The 14,214-nt window shown below is 33.4% G+C and overlaps 1 protein-coding gene across 11 annotated transcripts in view; it reads right to left on the bottom strand.

The window, feature by feature from the left end:
- LOC127726369 (nuclear pore complex protein Nup98-Nup96-like) overlaps nt 1-14,214 on the bottom strand; it is a 100,358-nt gene that overhangs the window by 48,938 nt on the left and 37,206 nt on the right. For all 11 annotated transcript variants that reach the window (XM_052233731.1, XM_052233732.1, XM_052233739.1 and 8 more), the window contains 2 exons: nt 2,578-2,786; nt 1,084-1,212 (listed from right to left, as the gene is read on the bottom strand). In XM_052233731.1, the coding sequence (XP_052089691.1) occupies nt 1,084-1,212; nt 2,578-2,786 (338 nt within the window). The remainder of the gene's footprint in view (nt 1-1,083; nt 1,213-2,577; nt 2,787-14,214) is intronic.

Genomic DNA, 14,214 nt, shown 5'->3' with positions numbered 1-14,214 from the left:
GAAAAAGATGACCAAGGCACCCTACCAAACCTGCAACTTTAACTTTTCCATAACTCAAAACACCTAAACATATAAATTCTAAAGCCAGAAGTATGAAGACATATTTTATAATATCTTAGTAGGTTACTCAATGCTTGGAAAAAATAAGATTGAGTTATCTTTCTTTATTTGGGTGTGCTCCTTTTTTGGGGGATAATAAACAGTACGTAGAAGATATAAATACGATCAACAATATGGCGGCCGATTTTGTTATTTTCGTATAAAAAATGAAGGCAGTCAATGAAAAATACGTCTTAATTTGCTATTTATTTCACGGAAAACAATAAGAGCAATGTTTTTAACGAGTTGATTATGGTTTTCGACTTTCTGTAAATTACGTTTTCTCCATGAAACTACGGTAAACATTGCTGTATGAACATTTCTTCAAGTTCAAAGACAAATGCTGACTGACCGATTCTATTTGAATGAATTAATGTTGATGATCATTAAATGACCCATTCGATAAACGGATTACCTATAACAACAGATTATGACACCTGTTGTAACCGTTGATTAGCTTGGGGTCGTAAACAAAGTCATATACTTGTCGCCAGGTAAATTTTCGTAATCATGTAATTGGCTGATCATATCAATAAGAACAAAATAATATACCAATCGATCTTCAAAAAAGGCAGGGCGCCCTGCAAACTGTAAAAAGGGCGGGCAGACCGCCCTGTGAAAACGACCTAGCTGGAACACTGACCTTGACCAAAAACTTTAACCTGAAGCGGGACAGACAGACGAATGAACGGACGCACAGACCGAAAAACATAATGCCCCTCTACTATCGTAGGTGGGGCATAAAAACAACCCAACTCATCCAATAATAAATGCTTGTAATTCTTGAATGGTAAATGCAAAATCTATTAAAAACAACCACAACCAGAAATTTTAGTTGTCCACAACACTGTGTAGGTTTCAAAACTTTTGTTAATAAGTACAATCACAATCTCTTAAAAAAAAAAATCCTCATTTCTGTTTACTCACGTTGTATCAATAATATCAATCTTTTTACTCTATCAATAAAAGTTATATAATACTTACCGTGGAGGTACTAGTACCGAATCCCCCCGCCCCTCCACCAAAGCCAGTGGATGCTCCAAATCCTGTTGTTCCTGAGCTTCCAAATAATGAAGACTGTGTTGTAGCTGCTTGGGTACTTCCAAATAAAGGCTGAAAACACAGCAATAATGAAGTTTGAAAGTATGTATCCTTGATATTATACATTAAAGACTTTGCAAATCATTTTTTAATATACTGTTGACACAGAGATATGTCTCCCCTGTACGTAATTTTGACAGTAAAATGAAAATGTTGCAATTGAAATGACAATACTTGAACATGTCAAGTATGCAAAAGTTCAAAAGTCAATGAACCATGACTGAGAATGAAGGGGCCTGAAAATCACCATGGATATGAGAAGTGCTGATGCTAAAACAATTGCATTCCAAAAAGCATTGACTTACTATTATCTGTTCCCCTTAAATCTAATCATAAACTAACATTTAAACTAAGCAAAAGTTCATAAGTCAACAGACCATGTCTGAGGGGGCAGGGCGTAATAATCTTCATGGAAATGAGATGTGCAAATGCATACAAAATATCATTGACTTACAATTAGTGGTTCCTTATAACTGACCTATTCACCAATTTTTATTAACAGTTGATGCTGCTGCCAGAAACAGCATACTTATGTCTTGCCTTTACAACTTTGTCGAGTCAAAAACAAAAATAGTGTGTAACAAGTGTACTGAAATAATAGTTTTCTCAAAAGTGTCAAATACTAAAAAAAGAAAACAGTAGAACAATAATGGAACAATTATCATACAAGGGCTTTTAAACTATAAAGAGCACCACCAAGTTTTACACCATGCCAATGTCACTGGATTTCTGACATTCTCAAAGTAAATGGATGTACTCAATTTGTCACCATGTCAACAGTCAAGTATTTTTTAATATATCTCTGTGCAATTTAGGCATAATTTATAGGTAAATGCGTTTGGTAATGATTGATTGTTGATTGCTTAACGTCCAGTGGCAAATATTTTTTTGCACAATCAGGACAAGAACTTATTAACAATGAATACAATAGGTAGGTCGTGTAATAGAGGCCGTCCTGGAAGAAGGTCGGCAAAATTTGGACTAAGACAACAGAAGTTTTGCCTGCAACAGGTCACCTCAAATAGTTGTTGCAAGGGATCTGAATGTGCAGAGAGCGAGGCACTTTTACACAAGGCATCAGATTTAACGTCCCCATTCTGACCAGATGTGTCTGCGTACTTGTACATCATGCACATCCAAACAGACAATCCAGTTCGGCAAGGGTTTTATTGCTGGTAGGAAGAAGACCAAAGGTGATCATATGTTTATTCCTCATTAATCATTAGAGAGGGGGGGTTTGGTAATGTTAACACATGTAGCTCCTATTGTTATTGACCAACAACGTTTAAGGAACATCTTTAATTTCAATGACTGTGAAATAAAGTTTTGTGCAAAAGATATCCAGGTCCACAGTAGTTGATGTGACATATAACACACCTTATTTTGATTTCCAAACAAAGAAGTTCCAGTACCAGCACTGCCACCAAATCCAAACCCTGCAGTGCTTGTTGTTGCAGTTCCGAACAATGGTTTGTTAGTTTGACCAAATAATGCTCCTGCAGAACTCTGTGGCTGGGCTCCAAATAATGTTGATCCAGTTGAAGCTGGTTGTTGTTGTTGTTGTTGTTGCTGTTGTTGCCCAAAGGCTGAAAGTGCAAAAAATTTATAAATCAAATAAATATCAATGTTGAGTTGAAACCTATCCGATTTTATTTTTAAGCTGATATTCAAGATTTGTATAGAACTTCCTTAAGGCGAAGTGTACGTAATTGCACGCCTCTAGCGGAATTTAGGATAAAAAACGTGCGTCGTTAGTTACGCGGGTTATCTCCCCTACTCCAAGAAAGGAAAAATGCGCACATGAAAGAAAAATGACTTCGTGCGATCTATCACGAATCCAAATAAGTATTCCTGTGCTATCTCAAAACTTCAAAGAAATTATCAGAATGACTCCAATCAGAAATCTGAGTATCTTATTGTGAGTTAGTCTGACTCTATTACCACTGTTTTTGTTTTAGAATTTAGACACCCAGGAGCTGGTACACAATACGACTCGTGTTTATTTCAACAGAAGGTAAAAACGCCTAAACAACAAAATTATAACCAAATAAACAAATAAACCAGTGACAATTCTGCTTCTATTCGTATCACATTCATTAAAATCAAACCAGAATTGACCCCACAATATTTTTTGAAAAACCATAGTTTTGAATGAAATTCACAGTGTAGCGTAAAATTGTTGGTAACGAATAATTATGTTGCATGTGAATTTGTGTGTTGAACTAGAAAGACATTGGCATGTCCGTTTTTATGCAATTGAAAATTTTATGATGTTTTATATTCTATTATTTATGTAAAAAGTATAAAACTAAAAGATAACAAAAGGTAATCGACCACTAGTGCAACATTTATAAGTCGAAAAAAAACACAGCCAACAGCAAAAAAAAAACCCCATCAGATTCCGTCCACAAAACATTACACAGAAACTAAGAATTTAGCACTATAACATTCATCTCAGAATAAGTAAAATCTATGTCAGAGGGTGGTAATGGGGGTACCTTCATGACGAATAACGGTAAAAAATCTTGCCAAATGAAGTTAACGGTAATTTTTGGTGCATGACGATAAAATGAAGACTTTCTTCAAGACGATAAAAAAATCGACAGATTTTGACGAATCACGTTAATTTTTTCCCAAAAATAACGGTAACGATAATTATTTGAGACCTCTGACGAATCACGATAAGGATATGTTGACGAATCACGGTAAAATATTAACCAATTTGACGCCAACGGTAGCCGAAAATGACCGTTTGACGCCTGACTGTAAAGGGCATTCATACCCTCATGTCATCCAAATCTCAGTTTTCAAAGTGAAGAAAATAAACAGGTGTCTTCTATTCCGTCTGCAATTTTTGGGGAAAGTAAAATCTAAATTTAGAACCATGGTTGAAACTGAAACTACACATGTATGATAAAAATAGAACGTGTTTTTTTTTTTCTTCATCAAATCCAATTTCGATGGGATAGCGAAATTTGTTTTCTTTTGTGTATCATTCAGCCTTTTATAACCGACTATACGGTATGGATTTTTCTCATTGTTGAAGGCCGTATGGTTGCCTATAATGATTGCCAAATAAGAAAATAAGGCCCATGACCCCCTATCCACATCATTTAAGGTAGCTGGGGTGTCTGAATGTTGGACGATAGATTTTTCTTAAAATTCTGTTAAAGACTTCTGGGTCAATGTAATTTCAAATTTCAATATAAAAACTGGGGATCACGGACCTTGTTTTTTCGTAATAACACATTGAAATTAAAATAATTTGGGTTATTTTATATTGTTTATATAGGGGAAACTTAAGTTTTCCTTATTGAGGAAACATTGAACGATAGAATTGGCTAAAATTCGATGAGAGAGTTGCTTTTCATTAAAAACTCTGAAATATTAAATAATAAAATGCTTTGCTGGGGCGCAGCTTGATACGACCGCAGAGGTCGAACCCTGAACAGTTGGGGCAAGTATGGACACAACATTCAAGCTTGATACAGCTCTGAATTTGGATTGTTATTAAATATTTGACACAGCATAGGTTTCTGACACAGAGAGAATGTGGTCTAAGAACTTGAATTTTTTTAATTTACCTATTATGGTCCAATGTCCAAAATCAAAATACATGGTTAGATTCAGCATATCAAAGAACCCCATATATTCAATTTTTGTTAAAATCAAACAAAGTTTAATTTTGGACCCCAACTTGGACAAACTTGAAAACTGGGCCCACAATCAAAAATCTAAACATATATTTAGATTCAGCATATCAAAGAACCCCAAGAAATCAATTTTTGCTAAAATCAAACTAAGTTTAATTTTGGACCCTTTAGACCTTAATGTAGACCAATTTAAAAAACAGGACTTAAAATTAAAAATCTAAATACACGGTTAGATTTGGAATATCAAAGAACCCCAATAATTCAATTTTTGATGAAATCAAACAAAGTTTAATTTTGGACCCTTTTGACCTCAATATGAACCAATTTGATAGCGGGGCCCACAAATAAAGAATCTAAATTCATGGTTAGATTCAGCATATCAAAGAACCCCATATATTCAATTTTTGTTGAAATCAAAAAAAGTTTAATTTTGGACCCCAACTTGGACCAACTTGAAAACTGGGCCCATAATCAAAAATCTAAACACATGTTTAGATTCAGCATATCAAAGAACCCCAAGAATTCAATTTTTTTTAAAATCAAACTAAGTTTAATTTTGGACCCTTTGGACCTCAATGAAGACCAACTTAAATAAAATGCTTCGCTGGGGCGCAGCTTGATACGACCGCAGAGGTCGAACCCTGAACAGTTGGGGCAAGTATGGACACAAAATTCAAGCTTGATACAGCTATGACTTTGGATTGTCATTAAATATTTGACACAGCATAGGTTTCTGACACAGGATGAATGTGGTGTAAGAACTGGAAAAAATTTAATTTACCTATTATGGTGGAATATCCATAAACTAAATTGTTTGTTAATTTCAATATATCAAAGAATATGTAGAATTCAATGTTTGATGTAATGTAATAAAGTTGAAATTTGGACCGTTTTTGTTGAATGTGGACCAATTTGGTAACATGTATAAATAATCAAAAATCTAAATACATGAGAGCCCATTTAAATACATCATAAAGGTATTAAAATAGAAAGTGACATCATAGTCATGGCTAAAAATAAACAAAAATCCTTAATCAGCAACATTTAAAGTAATATCTAAAAATAAAATTCCTTTGTAACCATAAAAGCCCATTTAAATACATCATAAAGGTATTAAAATAGAAAATGACATCATAGTCATGGCTAAAAATAAACAAAATCCTTAATCAGCATCAGCAACATTTTATAGTAATATCTAAAAATAAAATTCCTTTGTAACCATAAAAGCCCATTTAAATACATCATAACAGATATTAAAATAGAAAATGACATCATAGTCATGGCTAAACATAGCAAAAACCTTAATCAGCATCATTTAACAGTAATATCTAAAAATAAAAATTTCTTTGCAACCATAAAAGTAAAATAGAAAATGACATCATAATCATAGCTAAAAATAAACAAAAATTTTTTTTATTGGCAAATTTTAAATGGAGTTTATTATACTAAAACAATAAATTTGCAACCATAAACATGATAAAACCCCATTTAAACACATCATAAAAGTATTAAATAATTCAACTACATCATAAGGCTATAAAAATAGAAAATGACTTCATAGTCAAGGCTAAAGGTAAACAAAAATCCTTCATCAGCAAAATTTTATATTGGCAAATTTCCAATGAAGTTTATTACACTAAAATTGTTGGCAAATTTCCAATGCATTTATTAACAATAAAGTTATTGGCAAATTTCCAATTTACATAATTTAAAAGCAGTGTAGATGAGATATTTAAATGAGTTTGAATTACCAACCTTACACTGCTTTTAAATAATGTTCTTTACTCAATTATTTGTCTATTAAAATGGAAACCCTTGTTTTTTAACCTTTTTCCCCCTTATTCCTTAAACATTAGAGCCATAACCACCCCCCCCCCCCCAAAGCCAATTATTACTTTCCAATGTAACCTAAATTTCCAATATACATAATTTTAAATTTCAATTCCTCATGATATATAACCGTATCATTATTATTTTCTTTCATATATAAATCTGAAACAACCATCTTTAAATGGAAAATTTTAAAGAAAAAAAAAGGAAAAAAAAAAATCCTACCCCCCACACATTTTTTCAACCCCCTTTTGATTCATCATCCCCCACCTCAATCACAACCTTCAATTTGTGGTATGGTACATTGCAATACAATTTCACAGAGATCCATACACTTGAACACAAGTTTTTGTTGCAAACTAAAAAAATTCCTTATTTTCGACCAATATTTGGCCCCTTATTCATAAATGTTTGAGCAATTAACCCCAAAACTCAATTCCTACTTTCTCTTCGTGATAAAAAATAACTAACTTAAAATGTAAATTTTAAACAAAAAAAAAAGGAAACAAAAAAATTACCCCTTTTTTGACCCCTGCCCCCTTATGATTCATCACCCCCACCCCCCTTTCCCCCCAAACCAAGCTCAATAACAGCCTTGCCTTTGTGGTATGGTACCTTGTAATACAATTTTAGAGAGATCCATACACTTAAACACAAGTTATTGTCTAGAAACTAAAAAATGCTTATATTAAACCCCTTTTTAGGCCCCTTATTACTAAACGTTTTGGGCAATTACCACAACACTCAATTCCAGCTTTCCCTTTGTGAAATGGAACCTTGTAGTAAAATTTCAGAAAGATCCATACACTTACACACAAGTTATTGTCATGAAACTAGAAAAATGCTTGTTTTTTGCCCCCTTTTGGCCCCTTATTCATAAAATTTTGTGGCAATTAACCCCAAAATCAATCCCAGCATTGACCCTTTGTGATATGGAATCTTGTGGTACAATGTCAGAGAGATCCATATGCTAACACACAAGTTATGTCTGGAAGTTACAAAAATGCTTATTTTCGGCCCCTTTTTGGCCCCTTATTCCTTAACTGTTGGTACCATAACCCCCAAAATCAATCCCCACCTTCCTATTGTGGTATTGAACCTTATGGTAAAATTTCATAGAGATCCATTCACTTAAACTAAAGTTAGAGTGCGAAAACCATTGTGTATTCGGACGACGACGACGCCAACGTCATACCAAAATACGACCTCAAAATTTTTTTGCTGTCGTATAAAAACACGGTTAGATTTGGCATATCAAAGAACCCCAATAATTCAATTTTTGATGAAATCAAACAAAGTTTAATTTTGGACCCTTTTGACCTCAATATGAACAAATTTGATAGCGGGGCCTACAAATAAAAAATCTAAATACATGGTTAGATTCAGCATATCAAAGAACCTCATATATTCAATTTTTGTTGAAATCAAACAAAGTTTAATTTTGGACCCCAATTTGGACCAACTTGAAAACTGGGCCCATAATCAAAAATCTAAATACATGTTTAGATTCAGCATATCAAACAACCCCATATATTCAATTTTTGTTGAAATCAAACAAAGTTTAAATACTGGACCCTATCTTGGACCAACTTGAAAACTGGGCCCATAATCAAAAATCTAAACACATGTTTAGATTCAGCATATCAAAGAACCCCAAGAATTCAATTTTTGTTAAAATCAAACTAAGTTTAATTTTGGACCCTTTGGACCTTAATGTAGACCAATTTAAAAAACAGGACCCAAAATTAAAAATCTAAATACACGGTTAGATTTGGAATATCAAAGAGCCCCAATAATTCAATTTTAGATGAAATCAAACAAAGTTTAATTTTGGACCCTTTTGACCTCAATATGAACCAATTTGATAACGGGGTCCACAAATAAAAAATCTAAATACATGGTTAGATTCAGCATATCAAAAAACCCCATATATTCAATTTTTGTTGAAATCAAACAAAGTTTAATTTTGGACCCCAATTTGGACCAACTTGAAAACTGGGCCAAAAATCAAAAATCTAAATACATGTTTAGATTCGGCATATCAAAGAACCTCATATATTCAATTTTTGCTAAAATCAAACAAAGTTTAATTTTGGACACTTTGGACCTTAATGTAGACTATTTTGAAAACTGGACCCAAAATTAAAAATCTAAATACACTGTTAGATTCGGCATAACAAATAAATAAATGTGATCAAAGATTTTACAAATCTAATGGGCCATACTGTGCAATTAAAGATTACTTCTTGAAATTTTTCAATATTTGAAATTTGAAAAAAAAAAAATATTTGGAGAATAATTCTTTTTAATTTCTGAAATCTGAAATGAGAAAAAATTGACCCCCCACAATTTCTTTTTATCCCCCCCCCCTTTTTTTCCCCCAAAAAATTCTTTCCCTCAAGATATGGTCATAATCTCAATTCAAATTTCCAATGGAGTTGGCAACCATAATTACCCATTTAATTTTACCATAGTGCTAACTTAATCTATTTTATAATAGAATTAAAAATATAGTGTCAAATCTTTCATATAGATTTTTTTGTAAAATAAAATGATGCAACATTTGCAGATATTTTTACTGGTCTTCCTTTATAAATATGCATTTCTTTAAACATAATTTAAAAGCAGTGTAAGGGAAGTAACCAAAACGTTGTATTTGGATTACCTCCCTTACACTGTTTTAAATTATCTTTATTGTTCATTAACCATTACTTTATACATAATTTAAAAGCAGTGTAAGGGAGATAATTTCAATGATGTATTTGATTTATCTCCCTTACACTGCTTTAAATTATGTTTTGTACTAAAGTATTTGTCCATTAACCAGGACAACCTTGTTTTTCCCCCTTTTTTGCCCCTAATTCCTAAACGGTTTGAGCCATAACCCCCCAAAGCAAATCCTAACCATCCCTTTGTGGTATGGAAACTTGTAGTATAATTTCAGAGAGATCCATACACTGTTCCACAGTTATTGTCTGGAAACTAGAAAATGCTTATTTTTGGCCCCTTTTTGGCCCCTAATTCCTTAACTGTTGGTACCATAACCCCCAAAATCAATCCCAACCTTCCTTTTGTGGTATTTAACCTTATGGTAAAATTTCAAAAAGATCCATTCACTTAAACTAAAGTTAGAGTGCGAAAACCAATGTGTCTTCGGACGACAACGACGACGACATCATACCAATATACGACCACAAAATTTTTTTTGCGGTCGTATAAAAATAGGGGGTCACGGGCCTTATTTTCTTGAAAAAATCCCCCAAAATTTTAAATATACTTTACGACACTTAATTTTTTGATAGTTCAATCTTTAAATTTAAAGTTTTAGGTATTTTGTTGTATATTGAATGATACTTGGTAAAATATTTTTAAAACAAAAAAGTATTTTGCAACATGACCAGAACGGACGCTCAGAAAAAGACACCCGATCTACCTTAAACTGTGGCAGATAGTTGTCTCATTTGCAATCATACCACATCTCCTTATTTTCATATTATATTAACACAAGAGTGCACACGCTGAAATGTCTCGCCTTCTTTACTAATCATTGATATTATGTTGATAGTCCTAAATATAAAGCTTTATTACAACTGTCACATAAACTTAACATTAACCAAGTAAACTAAACATTGACCAATGAACCATGAAAATGAGGTCAAGGTCAGATGAACCATGCTAGGCAGGCATGTACAGCTAACAATTCTTCCATACAACAAATAGAGTTGACCTATTGCTTATAGTTTAAGAAAAACAGACCAAAACACAAAAACTTAACACTGAGCAATGAACCTTGAAAATGAGGTCAAGGTCAAATAAAACCTGCGTGACTGCCAAATAGATCATAAAATATTTCCATACACCAAATATAGTTGAACTATTGCATATAGTATAAGAAAAACAGACCAAAACACAAAAACTTAACTTTGACCACTGAACCATGAAAATGAGGTCAAGGTCAGATGACACCTGCCCGCTAGACATGTACACCTTACAATCATTCCATACACCAAATATAGTAGACCTATGGCATACAGTATAAGAAAAACAGACCAAAACACAAAAACTTAACTATAACCACTGAACCATGAAAATGAGGTAAAGGTCAGATGACACCTGCCAGTTGGACATGTACACCTTACAGTCCTTCCATACACCGAATATACTAGACCTATTGCTTATAGTATCTGAGATATGGACTTGACCACCAAAACTTAACCTTGTTCACTGATCCATTAAATGAGGTCGAGGTCAAGTGAAAACTGTCTGACGGGCATGAGGACCTTGCAAGGTACGCACATACCAAATATAGTTGAACTATTGCACATAGTATTAGAAAAAAAGACCAAAACTCAAAAATTTAACTTTGACCACTGAACCATGAAAATGAGGTCAAGGTCAGACGACACCTGCCCGCTAGACATGTACACCTTACAATCATTCCATACACCAAATATAGTAGACCTATGGCATACAGTATATGAAAAACAGACCAAAACACAAAAACTTAACTATAACCACTGAACCATGAAAATGAGGTCAACGTCAGATGACACCTGCCAGTTGGACATGTTCACCTTACAGTCCTTCCATACACCGAATATACTAGACCTATTGCTTATAGTATCTGAGATATGGACTTGACCACCAAAACTTAACCTTGTTCACTGATCCATTAAATGAGGTCGAGGTCAAGTGAAAACTGTCTGACGGGCATGAGGACCTTGCAAGGTACGCACATACCAAATATAGTTGAACTATTGCACATAGTATTAGAAAAAAAGACCAAAACTCAAAAACTTAACTTTGACCACTGAACCATGAAAATGAGGTCAAGGTCAAATGACACCTGCCCGCTAGACATGTACACCTTACAATCATTCCATACACCAAATATAGTAGACCTATGGCATACAGTATAAGAAAAACAGACCAAAACACAAAAACTTAACTATAACCACTGAACCATGAAAATGAGGTCAAGGTCAGATGACACCTGCCAGTTGGACATGTACACCTTACAGTCCTTCCATACACCGAATATACTAGACCTATTGCTTATAGTATCTGAGATATGGACTTGACCACCAAAACTTAACCTTGTTCACTGATCCATGAAATGAGGTCGAGGTCAAGTGAAAACTGTCTGACGGGCATGAGAACCTTGCAAGGTACGCACATACCAAATATAGTTATCCTATTACTTATAATAAGAGAGAATCTAACATTACAAAAAATCTGAACTTTTTTTTCAAGTAGTCACTGAACCATGAAAATGAGGTCAAGGACATTGGACATGTGACTGACGGAAACTTCATAACATGAGGCATCCATATACAAAGTATGAAGCATCCAGACCTTCCACCTTCTAAAATATAAAGCTTTTAAGAAGTTAGCTAACGCCGCCGCCGCCGGATCACTATCCCTATGTCGAGCTTTCTGCGACAAAAGTCGCAGGCTCGACAAAAACTGCAATTCATTTGCATTATATACAGGAACAATTTGTATGGCACTACACTATAGGTAAACTCGTATAGCATCGCCCTTGGTACATTCTTATAGCATTACATAAGTACATTTATAGTATTACACCAGTACATTTATAGCATATCAATATGCACAAAGTTTTAGCATTACACTATACACAATGCTATAGCATTACAAATATACACAATGCTAAGGCATAACACTGGGAAAGATCTGTGCCATGGGAAGTTATATCAAAAAACTCCGATCTGTTTTACTTTGCTAAAATTCAAAAGCGGGTTCTTCTTTTGACCTTATTACAGCCATAAAAATTCTCAAGATAATATGCAGATGCAGTTTTCCTATTTTTTGGGAGTCGTCCATGTGGATATTTAACAAATAATGGTACATGAAAATTATTTCCTTTGTTACTGAAACTCCAGCAAACATTATACATATGCATCATGCTTTGTCGTGTAGTTTAAAGAAAAGGGAAAGTGATCGAGACAGGAAATTTTTAAAATAAAATTGCAGAGTTGTGTAACGTGCACGTGTGTGAACCTGACAAATTAAATGGGTTTTGTGCGCAATACCTCGAATAGCACCGGAAATGGTGAGGATGAAAAGATGCAGCAAATTATATTCACTTTTTTAAAATACAAACATGCAGAAATAAGATTTAAAAAAAAAGACGTGTATACGCGATCCCAATATTATAACCGATTATTTATATACGTATAGAATCATTCTGTCAACGCTGTGTTAACCGGGACAATTTCAAACTTGATATTTGATCATAATTATTAGAACAATACACTATAAAAATAAGAAGATGTGGTATGATTGCCAATGAGACAACTCTCCACAAGAGTTCAAATGACACAGAAATTAACAACTATAGGTCACCGTACGGCCTTCAACAATGATCAAAGCTATAAATACAAGCATTTCAAAAAGATGTGGAACCCTGTCTAATTAAACAAGATGGAGTTAAAGTCTATACAGTAACTTTCTTTCACTTGCAGTATATTTATTTGATAATTTGCTTTTTTTTTGGCAGCAGAAATATCCTTAAAAATCTTTTTTTTTAATAGTCAGTTTATTTCCTTATCAATTGATTATGCTTGAGCATTTGCAATAATTAGGAAAATGGGTTATACACACTCACGGTTTTGTTACGACACTGTACGGTATAATAGCGTTATAGAGTAGAAGTTGTGATGACGTTAGAGTAGACATCAATAACGTCGCCGAATGTTTTTTATTCTTTCCGCTAAAAATCAAACTTCCACAGGATATAGCTTGAAAACTAGCACGGTTGCTAAGGACTTTCTTTGCACCAATGGATTCGTCGTTCATTTTTGAATCGCATATCGATTTTTAAAAAAATTCTGTGGACCAACGAATTAAAAAATCTTGATAAAGTAAAAATATCTGACGTTTTTTATGATTTTCCCTATATATCCTTTGTATTTTTGGCGTATCATGCTGTTAATTTCAACAGCTTGCATCTGAAAAACGACAACGGTAACCCCCTTTTTTTATTTTATTTTCTGATGTATTTTTACAAGCAGAATCCACATGAAAAATTAAAAAAAATTCTGTGGAGTAGTTAATTACGTACACTTCGCCTTAAGGAATTTTGCATTACTCAGTTAATAAAGAGAAGACAATTTGTATACATTTATATTTTGAAACAAATTTGAATAGTAAACCATTCATTTAAATTAAGAGTCAGCACTGTATTTTTTAACAAGTTGCACTGCAACTCTAAGGGAAACTATACAATAAACAATATACTATCTACATTTATCCCTTGCTATTTATAAATTAAAATTTGTGCAATATAGAGTTTGTTATTTGATGTGGTCACTTGTCTGTCATTAAATATATTGCTAGGTTGTTATTCATAAGATTGATATACAGTAGACTCCACCTAATCGGATATCGGCTAAACGAATATATCGGCTATTGTAATATTATTTCAAAACACCAAACCCTTCCCTATATGTTTAATGTTAATTTTATCGTGTAATCAAATATCGGATATAAGAATATATCGGCAAAT

The sequence above is a fragment of the Mytilus californianus genome, unplaced genomic scaffold (assembly GCF_021869535.1).
Source record: "Mytilus californianus isolate M0D057914Y unplaced genomic scaffold, xbMytCali1.0.p SCAF_17, whole genome shotgun sequence".
Lineage (NCBI taxonomy): Eukaryota > Metazoa > Mollusca > Bivalvia > Mytilida > Mytilidae > Mytilus > Mytilus californianus.
This window is presented reverse-complemented; position numbering and strand designations above follow the sequence as displayed.